At 35.4% G+C, this 19,384-nt stretch overlaps 1 protein-coding gene across 2 annotated transcripts in view; it reads left to right on the top strand.

The window, feature by feature from the left end:
* The window catches only part of LOC149167099 (serine carboxypeptidase-like 42), a 163,534-nt gene that overhangs the window by 85,772 nt on the left and 58,378 nt on the right, over positions 1 to 19,384 (top strand). For both annotated transcript variants that reach the window (XM_089432868.1, XM_089432867.1), the window contains exons 2-7: positions 3,630 to 3,737; positions 4,037 to 4,129; positions 4,249 to 4,341; positions 4,482 to 4,567; positions 4,683 to 4,964; positions 5,145 to 5,278. In XM_089432868.1, the coding sequence (XP_089288994.1) occupies positions 3,630 to 3,737; positions 4,037 to 4,129; positions 4,249 to 4,341; positions 4,482 to 4,567; positions 4,683 to 4,964; positions 5,145 to 5,278 (796 nt within the window). The remainder of the gene's footprint in view (positions 1 to 3,629; positions 3,738 to 4,036; positions 4,130 to 4,248; positions 4,342 to 4,481; positions 4,568 to 4,682; positions 4,965 to 5,144; positions 5,279 to 19,384) is intronic.

A 19,384-nucleotide genomic window follows, 5' to 3' on the forward strand; every position in this document is an offset into this window, starting at 1 on the left:
GCCTCTAGTTGTCACCAACTATCTTCTTGATGATGTTCCTAAGATTTGTTGCTTAACTCAACCAATCCATTAGCTTGGGGATAATGATTCCAAGAATAATAAAAAATAATGCCATAGTCAAAACAAATGGGTACTGATCCTTGCTTAATTGAATGCCTTGGCATTATTTGCAGTAATCTTCGTTCGCACCTTGAATCTAGTGATAGTTTTATCTTCTAAAATGTTGATGACCACCTCATCAATTTGTTAGTTTTTGTAGCATTGAATGGTGTTCTAGTCTCAAAACTTTGTGTAGAGGCTAAAACACAAGAGTTCTCCAAAACCCAGAAATCGTTTCTGTAAATTCCACCTAGAGATAGCTTAATTAAATTAATTGACCATCTTTTAAATTTTTCGTAATTATAACTTAGGAAAACTTGTTAATTAATAGTACTTAATTGAGAAAGGTGAGAATTCTTTAGAAACTCACACAGATCGACTTGGAGATTATCTCATCCATCGAATAAGTTTTAATCTTGGCCGTTGGAGTCCCAATTGGAGATTTTAAGAATAGGTCGATGCGTGGATGGAGAAACACACATCACAGTGAGTGAGAGCCCACAGTGCTGGTTCCTTGGGCAGGTTGAGCTAGCCAACAACAAAGTTCGAGCCAGAGAGGGGATGCACGGCTAGAGAGGGGTAAAGACAGTGGTTTGGATGAAGCTTTCTAGTTCTGGAGAAGCAAAGAAAGAAGGCCAAATTATTTCACTAGGACGCTGCGCAGGGCATGCACAAAGCCTTAAAGAGGCAGTTAGATTTAGCTGGAGTGGAGGTCGTTTCAAGATCCAAAGGCTGGGAAGATTTTCTAGTAGGCAAAGAGACACTTCCTCACTCAACATTAGGCAGGACTGCTTGAGTAGTAGCTATTTCGGGTTGAGCGAGTGACAGGTTGTGCAGAGGTGACGCAAAGCCTGTGCAAATGGTTTGGACGACTTGCTTGGGCTTGTTAGTTTTGAGCCGGGATTGTTTGGAGACGAGAGTAAATTCCCTCTGGTGATTTTTCCAGTATTTCTCATAGATTGGATAGCCAGTTGGGCATCCAAATTTATTGTACTTAGAATTCACTGTTGCATAATAATAAAACCCTCAGCTGCACCAATTTTCCCACATTGGGTTTCTTTGTGGACATTTGTTCAAAAATAAGTGTCAATTTTCAGGTGTGTGTGCTAGCATTTCTCAGTTTCTATTTTTGCTTCTGCAATATTTTATCTGGTGAAGAAATTGTAGTGTGAATAATTCATTATTTTGCTGTAAAGAAATTAAATTGCATAATTAATTTTTTCAGTTAGAAGAATTATTTCGAGTTGCTGCGGTTCAAGGAATTTTCACACGATTGCCTTCTTGGTGGGAATTGCTTCCACCCTAATAAAGTAATTTTTGGTAGTTAGAATCCATTTGTGGCCATTACATGAGTTGTCCTTAAATTCTTGATTGAAGTCTATGTTCTACTACCGAAATGGTGCTTCAATTACCACTGATTGGAGAGGTATAACTTTGCTTTCCCATGAAAAACTGGCATGGATGGCACTCTTTGACAAACCTGTGCACATCTGCAAATATAGTTGGCCAATAGTGGCTAACCTTGAGGATCTCATGTGTAGTTGTCTTTGCTGCATGATGTCCTCCACACAAACCTTGATGGAATTCATTGGTTAGTCTTTTTGCTTCATTCAGGTTAACATATTGCAAAACTAAACTATTGGGATTTCTCCATCCCAAACCTTGCTCTATGAAGCAATACCTTGAGGCGTTTAACCTCATGGCCTTTTTCTTTTGCTTTAGAAGCTTCTTTGGACTAGTAAAATGCTTGAGGTAGTAGAGCTTCTTGATTACTCTCAAGTAAAGGCTTTGCTAATTCTTGACCCTTAATGATTTTTGTGGGTCAAATCTCTTAATCATATTCTTGAATCTTGGCAAACCACTTGCCCCTTCGTCCCAAGCAATCTTGCTATGAAAAGATATCCTTGATTGCTGGATGAGGAACAAATGCTATGTAGCCTTTGAATACCCAATGTAGGTTCTGAAATGCTTTAGTGATTTTACCAAAGCATACACCTATGTCTCCATGATGGTATGGTTCAATTTTGCATCCATTAGATATTTACTCATAAAAACAATTGGTTGTTCATTTCCTTGTTCATTCTTTTGAGGATAAACAACTGCAATAGTATTGTTAGAAGCAAAAGAAAAAACAAGAAAATCTTTTTCAAAGTTCGGGCTCACCAAAACTAGAGAATTGACAATAACATCTTTGACATTTTGGACTGATGTGCGCCTTGCATCATCTCATTTGAACATTGCATCTTTATTTAGCAATCTATTAAGAGGTTTTGTGATCTCTGGTACATTTGGAATGAACCTTTGGATGAAGTTAACTTTGTTGAAGAAAGATTGCAACTCTTTCAATTTTCTTCATTGAGGAATTTACTGGATAGCTTGGATCCTTTTAGGCTCAACTCTTACAACTTCCTTGGATATTGGGTGTCCAAGTAACTTTCCTTTTGTAACCCTTAGGATGATCTTCTTAGGATTGAGAGATATACCATATTTTATACACATGTGAACGGTTTGTCTCAAGTGGCTGACATGATCCTTCATATTCTTCAGGAAGATTGTAAGATCATCCTAGTAGATTTCTATGATCTTTTTCACTATGTCCTTGAAAGGATAATCCATGTCTCTTTAAAAAGTGGTTCTTGCATTCTGCAAACTGAAAGGCATCTTGATATAGTGAAAAGTGCCCCAAGAGGTAGTATTGAGATTATCGCTCTGTCCTCTTCTTTTACCATGATTTGATTATGTATCCTGAGAACCCATCCAAGAATGACATAATCTTGGAGCTCGTAATTCTTTGTAGGAACATTTCGCTATTGGGGAAAGGGTAGTTGTCTTGAATGGAAGCTTTGTTGAGTTTCCCGAATTCCATACATAGCCTTATTTGCCATGTCTTCTTTCTAACCACCATGGGGTTAGACAACCATGATGTATGTCTAGTTGAAGCAATGATACCAACACTCGGTAGCTTTTCCAACTCTTGTACTACTAGAAATTCCAACTTGGGGTTGATTTGCCTTAGTTTTTGTTGAAATGGCTTGGCACCTTCTACTGAAGGAATGGCATGTTGAATGATATCACCCTTATAATCCTTAAGATCATCATATGACCAAGCAAACACATCCATATATGCTTTGACCAAAGACCTGATCTTCTCCTCTTCCAAAGTGATTCCTTTCCCAATCCAAAGTGATTATGTATGTGCTAGTTTATTATGCTATCTTAAGTATCCGGTTCACAACAATGGTTGATTACCACTATCCTGTAGTGAGTGTTAGGTGAATTTGCATGCCAACCCCCTTAACAAATTTGAGAATGTGTGTTAAAAGATATGTAGACAGATCCAAGACACTTGCCATGCTCCAGAAGTATTATGTTCTTCTGAAAAAAATACAATGTGATTCCGTGAATGCAATATTTATTTTATTGACCTATTTGCAAATATTTGTTTTACAAAATTGCTTGAATTCGCTGATGTTTAATGTTGCTTTTGCACGGAATAAGATGATTTATTGTGAACTCCATTATTTGTACAGGTCCGGGCTGTTCTTCACTTGGGGGTGGTGCATTTACGGAGCTAGGCCCGTTTTATCCGCAAGGCAATGGCCGAGGACTTCGAAAAAATTTACAATCCTGGAACAAAGGTTGTAACTGCGTACCTGCCTCATATTGATTAGAAACTAAGGATGGTTACATGTAATTGCATTGGCTCAAGTATACGTTTGGGACTCACATTATGAAGTTGTACACTGTTGTTTTTGGACTGATGGATATTTGGAGTCGAAAGGAAGGATCTATTTGGATGATTCCATTGTCTTTTCTTGCATTAAATCATTTTAGGATATTGTTACATAAGCCACTGAGGGAGTTGTTACTTCGGAGATAATAATCTTTGACTGCATTAAGTGTACATATTTTACACTAACATTCTTTCCACTTGTAGCATCAAACCTCCTTTTCGTAGAATCACCTGCTGGAGTTGGTTGGTCATATTCAAATACCACTGCAGACTACACATGCGGTGATGGATCTACAGGTGAATACCAAGTAATTGGAAATTTTCCTAGTGTCATCAGAAAAATGAAAATAATTTTAATTTTTGGCTGGAATTCAGTTAAGTATTTGATGTCATGGTGTCATTCCTTGTGGATGCAGCGAAGAATATGCTTGTGTTTCTTTCTAGGTGGTTTAAAAGGTTTCCTGAATATGCATCCAGAGATTTATTCTTAACTGGCGAAAGCTACGCAGGTTAAATAACCGTGCAAGACCTTCCCCAATTTTTGTTTTTAGATTCATTTTTTATTTTTTTCTTAGAAGATAAGAGTGAAGATCTCCACAGTAGCTTGTATTGCATTTAGTCATCACCATTGGCTTTGATTGTCAACCAGGGCATTATATACCACAGTTAGCGAGCAAATTGCTAAAATACAACAAAGTGGCCAAAAGATATAAATTCAACCTTAAGGGAATATCTGTAAGTGGAAAGCGATTAGAAAAACTATCAGTGTGGGACGGTTTTCAATTTTAGTGGGTTTTAAACCTTCGATTCGATTTGGGATATCATTCTAATGTTGTTTGTTTGACTGCAGATCGGCAACCCATTGCTTAGCCTTAATGTCGATACGATAGCGAGTTATGAGTTTTTATGGTCACATGGGCTGATTTCTGATGAGTCTAATATTGCTATCCGGAAAAGTTGCAATTTTGACAAGCGTATCAAAAATGTTGATGTCATGGATATCTCCAAAGAGTGTGATGATATATTAAAACAGGTAGAACAGGAAGTTGGTGACTATGTTAATGAATATGACGTGATACTTGATGTTTGTCCCCCATCACTTATTGAACAGGAGCTTCGATTAAGGAAAAAGGTAACTATGATTGAGTGAGCCGGGTTTTGTACCATTTTGATTTTTTCTCATTTCTTTAACTTTGAAAGATCGTCTAAAAGCTTCGAGCTATTTTAAAATCTGGATCTAAATAATAAAATTTGGAATGATATTAAACCATTTTGCAGTTTTATAAATTTGGGTTAATGTGTTGGATACCAGGTAAGCCATATAAGCCTAGGAGTTGATGTCTGCATGACCAGCGAGAGAAGTTTTTATTTCAACTTGCCGCAAGTTCAAAAGGCACTCCATGCAAATAGAACGAATTTGCCATACGAATGGAGTATGTGTAGCGAGTAAGTTGATGTTCTACCTTTACTATTGCATTTGACTTTAGAAAGTCATTCTGTATTGAAGCTCGTGTAGAAGTAGGCTAGGGATGTTTGAATTTGAAGGATCTTACGACTTCTCTGCCAGTTATCACATGGAAAATTGCACTAGGAGCATTGTGAAGGTTTCCTTGTGCAATTAGGATTTGTGTTATTTGAGGTCCGTTTTCTCTCGTCTTGCGAAACTGTTCAATCGACTACCTGAAATAATAACGAAGAATTCTGCATTCTGTTCACCTGGTCCTCGCCATTTTTGCATATGAACGATTGTTGCATGTGATTTTTATTTTCCTCAGACTTTACCCTTTGACTTTGGGATTGCTGAGATAAAATAAATAACAAGGTACAGACAGAGAAGGGGTAATATGGCTTTAAACCAAAAGAAAGCTCCGCTTGGACTAGACTTCTTGAATAGGTTACTCTACGTTTTTTCGATTGAAAAACATTTTATTTATGTAAAATTTCTCAGAAGAGAGATCCAAGTAACATCCGACGTAACTGAATACATTCTGCCATATATTTAGAATTATGTACATCATCAACATAGTACGGATTTGGCTGGTAAAGGACCAAAAAGTGACGTTCACTAACGAAATTGGCTTTCACAGCCAGTACACTTTTATCAAATCAAACCAGAATAACAAAGGTCTAAGGTAGTAAATTGCTGGAGTGGAAGATCAGGTTGCTTTGTTCATGAAGAACCATGGTGACTTGCCTCTTGTAGCTTTTCCTAGCTGCGCTGGTGGTCCCTTGGCAATCAACAGACACGGCTGTCGATTCAATGCAACTTCTACTAGAATCTCCAACCTCTTTTAATCGAAGCTTTGATAGCAGCCATTTGATCTTCCAGGGAATTCAGTACTTTCTGCTCAAACCTTGACCCCTCTAAGCTCATTGCGCATCTCTTTCCTTTGCGTAACATTCAAAGTGGTTCAGAGAATCCATAATTCTCTAACTTGATACAGGCCGTCGACATTTGACCGACTTTAAGAGCAGCAGAATACGTTACGTGGTCTGGCTGTGCCTTAAAGTTCCCGATCCATTCCTGTATCAAGAGGATTTTTTTGTTATCATTTCATTCAGAGTGCGATGACATGGCAACATGGGCTCGAGTTCAAGGATCCATGCCAGGATGGATAACGAATGAATGATATTTTAATGTCCACTAAAAAAAGTCTATTGGATCAAAATGATGAGAATGTAGAAGAAAATTTTAATGTCCACTAAAAAAAGTCTATTGGATCAAAATGATGAGAATGTAGAAGAAAAGAAGGTAAATTCGCAGTCTAGATTTTTTTTAAATGGTTAAAAGGATAAATTTTCAAGTCTCTGGGACCAAAATGTAGAAGAAAAAAAAGGTAAATTCGCAGTGTAGATTTTTTTAATGGTTAAAAGGATAAAGGATTTAGTTACCTTTTGGACGAGGTCGTAATGTAACGGGGATGCTTACATGCAGCATGCGAATAATAATAAAATAATTTAACATACTTATCAAGGTAGATATTAATAAATTGCTGTAGGATGATGTTTAAATAAAGTATTTATTTTATTTTTAAGTAGTCTAGGTTTGGATTTGATTATTAAAGTTTATGGAGGTGTATATATTTTATTGTTTTTTTCAAGTAGATGTTATTAAGGAGACTCATTCAAATTGTATTTATTAAAAACTGTGTCATTTTTTTTTAAGATAAAAAATAAATTGTGAAGTGTAAGATAAAAAAATAAATTGTGAAGTGTAAATTGATGAGAGAACAAAAATTGAGAATCCATCAAAATATATATATTTTTGTAATGATGGTCATTGTCAATTTGTTTTTTTTAGAGAAAGAAGTTATATTGATAGTTACATGGTATCACCAATATAGATTCATTTTAACCATGAATTTACTAAGAGCTAAGAAGGATCAAATTTCATTATATGCAAATTTATTTTTTAAAATGCAAAACTTGAAAAAATATTTACACTACAAGATATTTAATCATTGTTTAAATTGTATTTTTTAATAATTTATTACTATTAATATTTTATATTAAAAAAATTGAATGACTTTTTTCTCTTATTAAGAAATAATTAAATTATTTACATTTAATTACTTAGGTAGCCAAATTATTTTACATTTAATTACTTTTTCCATTTGAGCATTGAAATATTCTACCAAGGTAACATTAACACACATTTTTGAGCTGAGAGACTTATTCTACACTCCGTTGTGAGGGCCATGTATAATGCAATTCTGTCCATGCCCACTTTTATTTTTCTTATAAATATTTTAAGATGGAACTTAAATAAATTATTTGAATATTCATTGACTAATATATATTTATTTAAGTTCCATATTGAAATATTTATAAGAGAAATAGAAGTGGGCACTCCCGGAACTACATATGGCCCTTATTCTAGATTGTAGAATGAGCCTCTCCGCTCAAGAAAATAAGTACATTTAAAGAAATGCTATAATCTTTGTATTCTATTTAATATATATTTATTTAAGTTCCATATTGAAATATTTATAAGAGAAATAGAAGCAGGCACTGCTGGAATTACACATGGTCCTCATTCTAGATTGTAGAATGAATTACACATGGCCTTCATTCTAGATTGTAGAATGAGCCTCTCCACTCAATAAAATAAATACATTTAATGAAATGTTATAATTTTTGTATTTTATTTGATATTGCCTAGATAATAAAGCTTCAAAACATTATAAAAAGTACTCATTATAAGATGAGTTCAACATGTCACACTTAGGAATTGAATTTAATTAAAAAAAATGATAACACAAATACTTATAACATCTATAAACATAAAAACTTAGTATTAAAATAATTAAATATTTTTTCTAATATTTAATTAATTTATTTTATATATAAATAATATTATATGATATTAATAAGTATTTCATTTTGTCTAATTTAAATAATTTTAATAAAACAATTTTATAAATAAAACCGTGAAAATTGCATTGAGATATTTTTTTAACTAATTTGAAAAAATAAATTGTTAAAAATGACGTGGAGCAAACCTACGCTAAAATTGTGTCTTACAGATTTCCCAAGGGTGAATAACATGCTGGAACATTTCACTTTTTGACCTTTTACAAATTAAAAGATTGTATAATGCACCATTATTAAACATTAAGAATAAATAAAAGATCAAAACAACAACATCCCAAACCAAGCACTTTTAAGAATAAATAAAATAACAAAACAACAACATCTTTCCAACCTAGAAGCTTGCCCCCCGTTTCCTCATCAAGCTATAGTGAACGTTAATGAATACATCCAGAAAGTTTGAAAACTGACTATTTGTCCTTTCATTGCATTTGGAGGCAATCTGATTTGAAACAGAATGTACACGGCTTGTGCCCACTTCTAGAATCACAGTCGAAGCCATACCCATCATCGCCATTACGGTAGAGAGCTTTTCTTGGCAATGAACCCGTGCATGAGGAGTTTGAAATGGAAGAGATGAAATATCACATGCTGTGTTGGCACATTTACCCATCTTAGATGCATTTTAATTTTGGGCCTCACTGTCGAAGCCATGCCGTCATCGCCATTACGGGAGAGAGGCTTTCTTGGCAGTGAACCCGTGCATGAGAAGTTTGAAATGGTAGAGCTGAAACGTAAGATGCTGCTTTGGCACATTTACCCAACTTAGATGCGCTTTGATTTCAAAATATCTGACATGGAAAGCGAGAAAAAAATCATTCCGAGTTTAAACCTTATTTCTACTTTTTAATTTTAACCGGATAGACCAGGTTTAAAATGGATATGCTAAATATTTAACTGGGATCTAATTAATAGGTTTTAGATATGATTGAAGTTATTGAACCGTTTTATTGTTTTATATCAATGCTTTAAACCTTATTTCTACTTTTTAATTTTAACCGGATAGACCAGGTTTAAAATGGATATGCTAAATATTTAACTGGGATCTAATTAATAGGTTTTAGATATGATTGAAGTTATTGAACTGTTTTATTGTTTTATATCAATGCTTTAAATTATTTAAACATTAAGTGCAATGTTTTATTAAGTTTTCGAAATGGGTAGGTGAGAAAGGGCAGACGCATAAGAAACATGTGGAAGTATCTCCAAATTCTAAGAAAAGTTACGGGGACCAAGGGTGTGTGTCTATATATATAAAATAAAATACGGCGATCAAGGGTATATATATATATGAAATGGTAAAATATTGTATATATGATAAGTAAATTAGTAATTATTAAAGTTTAAAGATTGAAATAGTTTTAATTTATTAAAATTTTTTAAATTAAAAATAGTAAAAAGTGATGAGTTAAAGATTTGAGGTGAGATCATTAGTATATAGAGTCAATACCTAAAATTAAAATTGAAAAATGAATAATATAAAATGAACTAATGTTTTTAAAATTGAACGAGGCATCAAATTGATGGAAATTGTTTAATCAAACAATATATAAATATTCAAATTTTAAAAAAGAGAGAGTAAATATTCATGTGCATCTATGTCAATCAAACAATAAGTAAATATTCAGAGTTTGAAAAAAAAGACATAAATATTCATGTGCATTTATATGAATCCATCCAAATTGTTATACACAAATATGTAAAGTTTTTCATATATATAGCTAGGGTGCATATAACCAAAATAGAACTGAGTGTAATCGAACGTTGTACCAAAAATACATAAAAAAAGAGGGGATCTAGATGGTCTTTATACTACAAAAAAATCATGCCAATCATGCTAAAACAAATACCTACTTATCATCAAAATGATTGCCTATATCTAGATCCTCATCATCAATAACACCCTCTAAGTGTTAAAATAAGATAAAAAATGCTTAACATTGTCAACTTAAGATTTTGTTAGAATGATGGGTACATTTTTACTAAGGTTCTAATAAAGGAGTTCAATAATCAATGCCACAAACATTGAGGTATAGAGAGGGCTTGCTGTGCTTAATCAAATGCTAGTTCAAAACCCTCATACATGATAAAATCAAATGGAAACATCATAATCCTGCCAATTCTGAAACCTCCAAGTGTCAGAATTTCTTAGATTTTGAACGAGATTTAAAATTCTTCTTTCTCCATATGAAATTCAATGAGGTCAGAACCATTCTCAAACATCTTGAAACAATTAATGATAATGATAATGATAAAAATTTAAGTAAAAGGATGTTTTGACCAGTACGTGTCAACGACCCATAGCAATACACCCCCTTTTTTCGCAAAAGGGATAGCCCCTGATCGATTGTGTCGTCCAACTATCATCATTTTTTTTCTAAATTTGATTAATTCTATTAATGTAACAAAAATAGTACAAGGAGGCACCGGCCTCTGCAGAGCAAGCCCCAAATTATGCAATGTTTAACCACAAAATACTGGAAAGAGACTGCCCGCACTGGGGAAACCAGTCCAAAACTATAAGTGTTTGCTGCCCATGCAGGGGTAACAGTGTTTGCTGCCCATGCAGGGGTAACAGCCTGTAATGTGAGAGTGGAACAGTTTTTTGAATAGTCATCAAAATTAACAACATTGCATAAAACAAACACCAGAATGGACCCATAATATTGGGAGCCGGGAACCCAAAACCTGAAAAACTTTGACCAACTAGGTGTCGTTAGGAGGAGGAGGTTCTTCCATTATTAGACATCTGTACACCTCCATGTCATCTTCTACATTCTGTTTATTTCTTGAAATTGCTTCCATGTTCTTGAAGCTGCCTGGATTAGTGCGTCCCTGAGCTGCTTCGCTGCTTCTGTGCGTCCCTAAGCTGCGTCCAGGGGCTTTTATCTTGCTGGTGGTGGTCCGCGCCTGAGTATTGTGAGCTAGGTCTTAAGACTCCAGAGTTTTGTGGCTCCTCTCTAAATGCCACCAAAATAGTCGCTATTATGTAGGGACATTCTAGCATGCAACGAAATTGAAATTGAGCAGAATGACTGGGTTGCAGAGACGAGACAGAGGCAGCAGGAGGCTAGGGAGCAGCGTCAACAGATCGAGGACCTGCAGTCTGAGCTCGCCCCCGACTGCTGCACGTGGCTGGGTAACGACCCGTGAAATGAGCCTTCGAAGGGGAGGAAGAGTCAGAAGGGGACGAGTCAGAGAGGGACAAGGAGGGGGGCGAATTGCTCTTCCTCTGCTACTGCCCCTCCTGCAACGCATCTGATGACGTAGACGAGGCATGCTCACCTGGGCAAAATTGAGCGGACGAGGATGAGGAGGAGCAGTGCCAAAGAGTGAGTGGTCAATGGGAACAGAAGGACCTGTAATCAGCGGTTCAGAGCCGAGATTCAAGATCGAAGAACCAGTCCGAAGGCAGCATAGAAGACTCTGCGAGAAATGTGCATCATCCACCATCTCAATGCAGCACAAAATTTGGCAGCGTCTCTCCGTTGTTGTTCGCAAGCTCGGTTCTGCAGTAGCAGGGAGACAATTGCAGTTCAGAGGAGGTGGAGCAGGGGAAAGACGGTTTGAAGAGGCCATCTTAATAACCAGTTTGATGCAGCCTCGACCCGCGCAGTGCATTAATATGCCATTAATTTCGTCGGTGACCTTCTGGGTGGAAGCGTGGGTGGCCAGGTGGCCTCGCCACTTGCCAACCCAAGGTCGCTGCATAGTACCAGTGCCCCTAAACATCCGCATCCGGGATGTTCAGCTATCATCATTAACTTGATCATCATGTTCTAATGTAAACCCATTCTGCATGTATATGATGTAAATAATCTCAGCAGAACTGTGTCATGTATGCAACAACCTAGGTAAACCTACTTCTCTGGTTACGATTTACATTCTGGGAGGTTTTTTGTCTCACCGATTTATTCTTGGATGGTCGGCAGAGTTTTCCTTCAGTCTTCCCCAAAGCTAGAATGGATTTTGTCACCGAGATCTTAGGCGAGTCCTAGTATTTTAGATAGAGTCTATGTAAAAATGATTTGAGAATAATCTTAACTATTTGGTTAGGTTATTTTATTACAAATTGCTTGGTTTGTTAAATTATATTTGTGTCGCAGAAATGGGTAGTCTGTGAGGGTTTAGTACAAATGGGTTTTCCCCTTTATGATGTAAAAAAAATGAAAATCATGATGTTAAGTGTCTTGAGGGTTGGAAAAATAATTTATCCCCTCATAGGTTAATTAATTAAATTTTCTAGCCAAAAATTAGTTAAAATCTTAAGCCAGAAATTTAATAAATTCTAGGTTCTAGGTAAATTTAAATTCTCGAAAGACAAAATTCTTCAGTGCTTAAAAATTAAATTTTAAGAGGTCTAGGGACTAAGGTAAATTAATTATTTTGATAAATTTTAAACTTTTGATCCTTGGGGTTAAGTCAAAGTCAATTTTTTGGGGAAATTAACTCAAAAATTTAATTTTGTAGTTAATTAAAATACATCTAATTGAAAAATTCGAATTTCTCCAAGAATTAAATATTTTGATGGATGAGATTAAAAGAAAGTTTAATCCTTATCAACGGTCGAGATTTCTTTGACGATTTATCTTTAAATAGGAAGTCGTTTTTCATTCGATCCATACGATCTCTGGGTCGTGTGTTAAGCAAAAAGATCTTGTGTAAATTTTTCCTGGACAATAAATAAAGACTTTGGGGTTAAATTTCGCTAGTGTTACTCTTCATGGAAATACTGTAAGATGTGTCGTTTTCATACATAATTTTTTTAAGCCGTTGATGATAGCTTCTGAAGAGTAATTTGAGTACGAGTATCTTGTTTAGTCGCTGGGGTTTAAATGATAATTTACATTTTGAATGTAATAGTAGGTATCTCTATTTGTCTGAATTTTATTATCATTTTCTCACTATATTTTAATTGCTGGATTGAGTTTTGCAGGAAAATCTTGATTTTTAGGTCCTCGGGCGTCAGGAGAAGTTTTCAGTTGAACCAACCAACTCTCGATTTGTGTTTTCTGAAGAGCCCAGCTAAATTAGCTGCAGGCTTATCATAAGATTTTATGTTGTGATATACGAAGGGTTTTGAGTTAAACATCTCCTTTAAATTTTATTTTATATATTTTTATTTTGTGTGGGAAATTGATAGGTCTGGCTTTTGAGAGCCTTAGATTATCACAGTTGGGAGCGGAGTTGGACTCATGCTCCTTAGATCTGATAGATCTATCATTTTTGTACATAGATCTGTAATTTTTTTTTTTGTTTTTTTTACTTGGGTTTCTGGGGATTTATTTATATTTTGTATATCTGGGTTCTGGGTGTTTTTGTTTTTAGGTACAGGTTGTAGATCTGAAAGACAAGTTTGATTTGAAGTTAGATCTAGGCTCTAGAGGGTAACATTTGGCCTCAAAATCATTGTTGCAGGGATATTATCCAACTTTTTTTTGCAGTCCAAGGGTTTTAAAATTTTAATCTGGAAATTCTACAAGGGTTTCACTGCCAAATCTGAAGCATAAAAAATTGTATTGATGTAATATTCGTTTCTGGGTTTATTTTGGGTTTTTAAAGCTAACATTGGCTGCCTGGAACTGCTATCTGGCTTTTTCTTCTTGTTGTAAAACATTTCGAATTCTTTTTGTGAGAGAATCCTTCTGCAGCTCATTGTCTTTGCTGCATTCTCTCCATTATCGCTTGGGATTTTCCAGTTCTCTCAGCTCCCTCAAGCGCTGCTTTCCGCTGTGTTATTCCACAAACCCTCACTACTCACAATCCCTCACGTCCCTTCCTCCCTTGAGCTCCTCACATTGCTCAATTTTTCATCCATCAAAACGCAGTCTCATCTCCTTTGAAACCCTTCTCTGCGTCCTCTCCATCTACGTGCGAGCCCCTATCCATTCTAGCTCCCTGCGTGATTTCCCTAACTCCTACTGCCGTCTTGCGAATCTGCAGCCTCTTTTGTTTGCGTCCCTCATCACTACTGCCATCGGCCTTCCATTTGCAAATGGCTCCATCCTCGCCCTTCCGCTCTCAATTCTTCCATTGCTACCCGTCACTGCATCTCCATATGTCGTCGTCGAGGTCACCTACAAACGCAACAAACACTTCCATTTCTTTTTTTCTTATTTTTTGTTTTGTATTCTCTTTTAGGGTTAGTTGTTTAGCGCATTCGACTTTTCTTTTTTTATTTTCATTTGTATTGTTATGCGTTAGGTTAGATTTAGGTTTGATTTTTATTCTTTGGTTTGGTTAAATTCATTTTAATTCAAAATTCGATTTTTTGTTTGGGTTGTTGTTTTTCGATTTTTTTTATTTATTTATTTTTGATTTGATTTGATTTTGTTTTACATTTTTTAATTTTTTTTAATTTTAACTTATGATTTTTGATTTTTGATTTGAAAAACATTTAAAAAACATTCAAAAAACATAAAAAATTCTAAAATTTATTTATTTATTTTTTGTATGTGACTTTAGAGTTGAGAATGAAATAAATTAAAGGAGGACTAGCTTTCACATTAAAATTTTAATTTGGCGTATGGCCCATTAAAAATCTAATATATTAATCCTTTGATTTATTTTACTTTCGTCACATTAAAAAATTTCGATTTCTTCATTTACCACATTCAATTAATTGCCTAAGGAATAATTAAATTGCTAAACTAAAGTTCTTTGGTGTCCTTGCGTGGTAGTTATTTCTCTATTGTCATACTTGCGTGGTAGTTATTTCTCTATTGTTAGGTGCGATAAATGTTTTAAAAAATCATATTGACTGTTGGAGAAAGATAATTTTGTTAGATTATCCGGCACGCTAAAGTTTTGAACATTTTTATTCATGATCGTTGCTTTGCCACATTATAAATTGCTTTGGGTAACTTGTTCTTATTTATTCTATGGTTAATTCAATACAAGGGTACTGGTCTATAATCATTTTTAACTTGTGGTTGCGTCTCATTTAAATCTATCTATCTTAGTTAACCAAGGCTTGTTCTAAATTCATAAAGTTATTCATCTTTAAAATCTCCTATAGTCCGTGTTTAATAGACTATCTTCACTTTAGGGACTACCCCCTTTGACTTGTCTAGGAGAGAGTTTAAACGGAGTGAGTAAGGATTAGAGTGACAGCCCTTACTGTGAGCGTTGTCACGGTGCTTAAACACTTTGTGCGACATAACATAAGTAGCTCCCTAGGGTTGAATATTAAGCTTTCCCACTCATATTATTGTATTTAGACAAAATTCAGGGGAAACACGCAGTGCTTTTTGAGGAGAGATGTCCACAAGCACCTCTTTTGGGGAAACATATCCCCTATGTATGTTGAATAGTGGGTTCCTAAAAAAAATTAACATTAAACTGAATTATTATATAATGCTTCTTATAAAAATATTTATATATTCTTTATTAATAAAAACAAAAATACTTGACAGGTTTTGAGTAAAAAAATCGTAGAGTATATGAAAATTAAATCTCCCATAGATTGATTCACTTCAAACATTCTGTGAATCCTCAATGTCAATCAGCAGAAGGTATTGCCATTTTAAAACTAAGCATATTGTCAAAGCATTAAAGAAAACAAAACTATTGGACATCTCAGTTTTGGAATATATTTGTCTTCCAACACCTAGGCAAATGATATCACTCAAATTTATCCTCTTAAGAATGTCGAATGTGAGACCTATTGCTTCCTTTGGTAGACGATTCATTGTGTTATTTTTCTAGTGTAAGATTAGATTAGTTGAATGAAAATGTATGTAGTTTAAGAGTAGTTTTACTAAATGAAACATTGTCTAAAGTCCACCACCTTCCCCAAAAGGCCATGCACTTGTAGGTTCTTGCGTCTAAAAACAACAATACATCACCACATCATTCATTGTGGTCTCTTGGTCATTAGCATGGTGATTAGACTGCCGATTTGAGACAATATTCTTTTCCTCAAGATAACACTCAGATTTCATTTTTGCCATGTGATCGTCAACAACATAACTCTCCTTCCTATCATACTTGCTATAGAGGGGACAACCTCCAAAATACACAAAGTATGATGTTGGTTTTAATCAATGTTCTGATTCGGGACAAAATTCTTCTCCTCAGGATCGCACTCAGATTTCATTTTTGCCTTGTGATCATCAACAACATAACTCTCTTTCCTATCATACTTGTTATAGATAGGACAACCTTCAAAATACACTAAGTATGGTGTTGGTTTTAATCAATGTTCTGATTCTGGACAAAATTATTCTCCTCAGGATTGCACTTGAATTTCATTTCTGTCATGTGATCATCAACAACATAACTCTCCTTCCTATCATATTTGTTATAGATAGGTCAATCTTCAAAATATGTGAAGGATGATGTTGGTTTTAATCAATGTTATCAGAATCAAACTAGAATCGGTGGAATAGGTTAGTGTAAACGTTTTGATACTTAAATTGGTTTGACCTATGTCATAGAGTTGGAAAAGGCTTGTTCGGTGCTGAGTTGGTATTTTTTCACCAAACAAGTTGGTTCCATACGATGCAACCAAAGATCTCCGAACACGAACTTAAAAAAAATATATACAATAACTCATGAGTAGGGAAACTTAATATTGAATGCTAGGGCTCTACTAATGCTATATAAATAATGACAATGTTAAATTCTTAAAGTAAAATGATGGAAATGAAAGATGCATATTCATCATTTACTTAAAATTTTCAACATTACTATTAATTGTTTCAGGATTTTTGAGAGTGGTTCAAACCTTATTGGATTTCAAAGGGGGAAAGTAGAATTTTAGATTCCACTCAAAATCTAGTAGACTTAATGTTAGATTTTCAAAACCCAATAAAACAATTTAATACACTAATAAATTTTATAATCATATTTAAATTTTAGCAAAAAACTCATCTGCATTCACAGGAAATACTGTTGAGATTCTAAAATATCTACACAATAGAAACAGAAATCAAACACATTAAATTTCAATGTTACCAGACTCAGAATCGACAATAAATCGACGAGGCAATAGAGTGAAGAGTTTTAATCGGATCGGGGAAAAACTGGGAAAAAATCGGTGAATTCAATAAATAAAGATATACACAAATATTGAATTAAAAAAAAAACATTTTTCATTGATATTAAATAAAGCCATGTCTAAACAATGCATAATATCAATAGATATGTCCAAAATATCATGAATGAATAAGTATCTCATATATGTTATGAGTCCAAACATGATTCAAAGTATTGAGTCCTGACTCGTAACCAATGAATACATAGAACCAAAAGCATCTGCTTCTAAAAGTTCATAAAATATTTCATACTAATTAGTGAAAAAGCAGAGACTGAAATCTCTTGATTGTTGCTGAAATGATACGATAATGGTTTGCTACTAAAATCTTTGACAGAGCACACGTGCACACGTTGAAGCTACACTACACACACTGCACACTACGCCTCTATTACGTTAGAACTCTATTACACAGAGTAAACTGAAACTGAAACCATGCCTCTATTACCTTCTTGGTGCATGAGTTGCGGGCCTGAGCAGTGAGAAGTCAGTTACGAACCGACGTTTAATTTTTAATCTAACTAAACCACGCAACAAAAAATTCGCAAACCCTAAAGGTTAAAACCTGTGCTCGCCGAGTTGAGGGCTGAAAATCGCCTTAGTCACCTAAATTGCAATTAAATGGTAAGTCGCAAGTCAAATTCACGTTGACCATCATCCTATCTCTTGCAGATGATCTACATGCATCATCTATTTGTTTGGAGACACATGAGGACACTTGTATGCCCCCCCTGTCATTTGGAGCACCAAAGGTTATTACAAGGGGCCACCCCCTTGTCCACTACTTTTGAGGGTCCTATTCTTCATTGTGGCACCCATGGACCTCATTAGGGCTCTTAGAGGGCCCTACGACATGCATAGATTATTTTTTGACCTCTTGAGAGGCTTACTTATTCATTTATGAGCTAGTTTGGTGGGCTTGTCACCCAAAGTTGAATGATTAGAACATTATTTTATTTTTGGGGCTTATGTAGGCCAAGGAGGCTAATTGGAACTCCTAAGTTGTGTATAAATAAAAGTGAGATGAGCTCATTTGCTCATCATCACTTTGGTTTGGATCTCTTCTCTCTTGAGATTTTCACACTTTTTAGGGGATGAATTTGAGCTTTATGGATGTCTATCTTCTTTTGGAGCTTCTCTCTTGTCAATCGTGAATGGTTGGATATACTCTGTTATATGTAAGTACATTCTTTTTAATGTTATTTTTGTTACTTTTTTCATATACGTTGGACTGAGATTTTTGCTGTTCTAGGGCTAATTGTTGCATGCTTTTATTGCTTAAAATTGTGGAATTTGTCTCTATTATAACATCTCTCAATGTATGGGCCATGAAATATGAGCGAAATCTCCTAGGGGTTATTTTATCAAAGAATTTGACCTTGATAAGCCATTTCCTTCGCACATCGAAGTATAAAAGTTGCAAGGTTGCTTTTCCTTAACCTAGAAGGCTAGCAAAGTGATCTTGAGGCCCCCTTGATTGGGAACCAAGAAATCCTACTCATATTCATCATAGACTTTATTCTCCCAAAGATTAAGGCACTGATCTACCAAGGGTGGTCACTACAAATCATGTTCTTTCACCTCCTTCCAAGTCTAGCCAAGTCGGGGTACCTAGGGCATCAATTTTCCCACAAGCTAGCCCTCCAAAAAGTTCGATCTCCTACGGTCTCATGCGCTGGCCTTTCCTCAAGCTCTCCTCCAATTTTGAAGCCATTTCGACGGTGGAGTTTGGAGAAAAGACAAGCCCTAGCTCCGGGATCACACCTTGACCTGCCATCCCCAAGGCTAGTACCTCATAAGGTCAAAACAACATCTTCAAGTGAAATTCTTTGTTTGATCCTTTCCCCCACCTTGTCTAGTGTAAGAATATCATTGGTTGCCACATACTTTACCAATACCCTAGACTGGGTCCACTTGGCCCCGTGTGGTTCTGCTCCTTTGAAAGATCATTCTTCAAGAACCATTTGGGATACCAATTATAAAAGGGATTTTAGGGATTGGGAAGTTCCGTCATAAGCCATATCCTATGTTGCAGGAAACGTGGGGGGGGGGGGGCCCGTTTCCGGCTGGAAACTGGGACGAAACGCGGAAACGCGTTTGGTACGGCCAGGAAACGCGTTTCCCGGCCGTACAGCCTGCGTTTC

Source organism: Pinus tabuliformis, chromosome 5_1, assembly GCF_031772625.1.
Source record: "Pinus tabuliformis cultivar Carrire ecotype Pingquan chromosome 5_1, CPIR1, whole genome shotgun sequence".
NCBI classification, from domain to species: Eukaryota; Viridiplantae; Streptophyta; class Pinopsida; order Pinales; family Pinaceae; genus Pinus; species Pinus tabuliformis.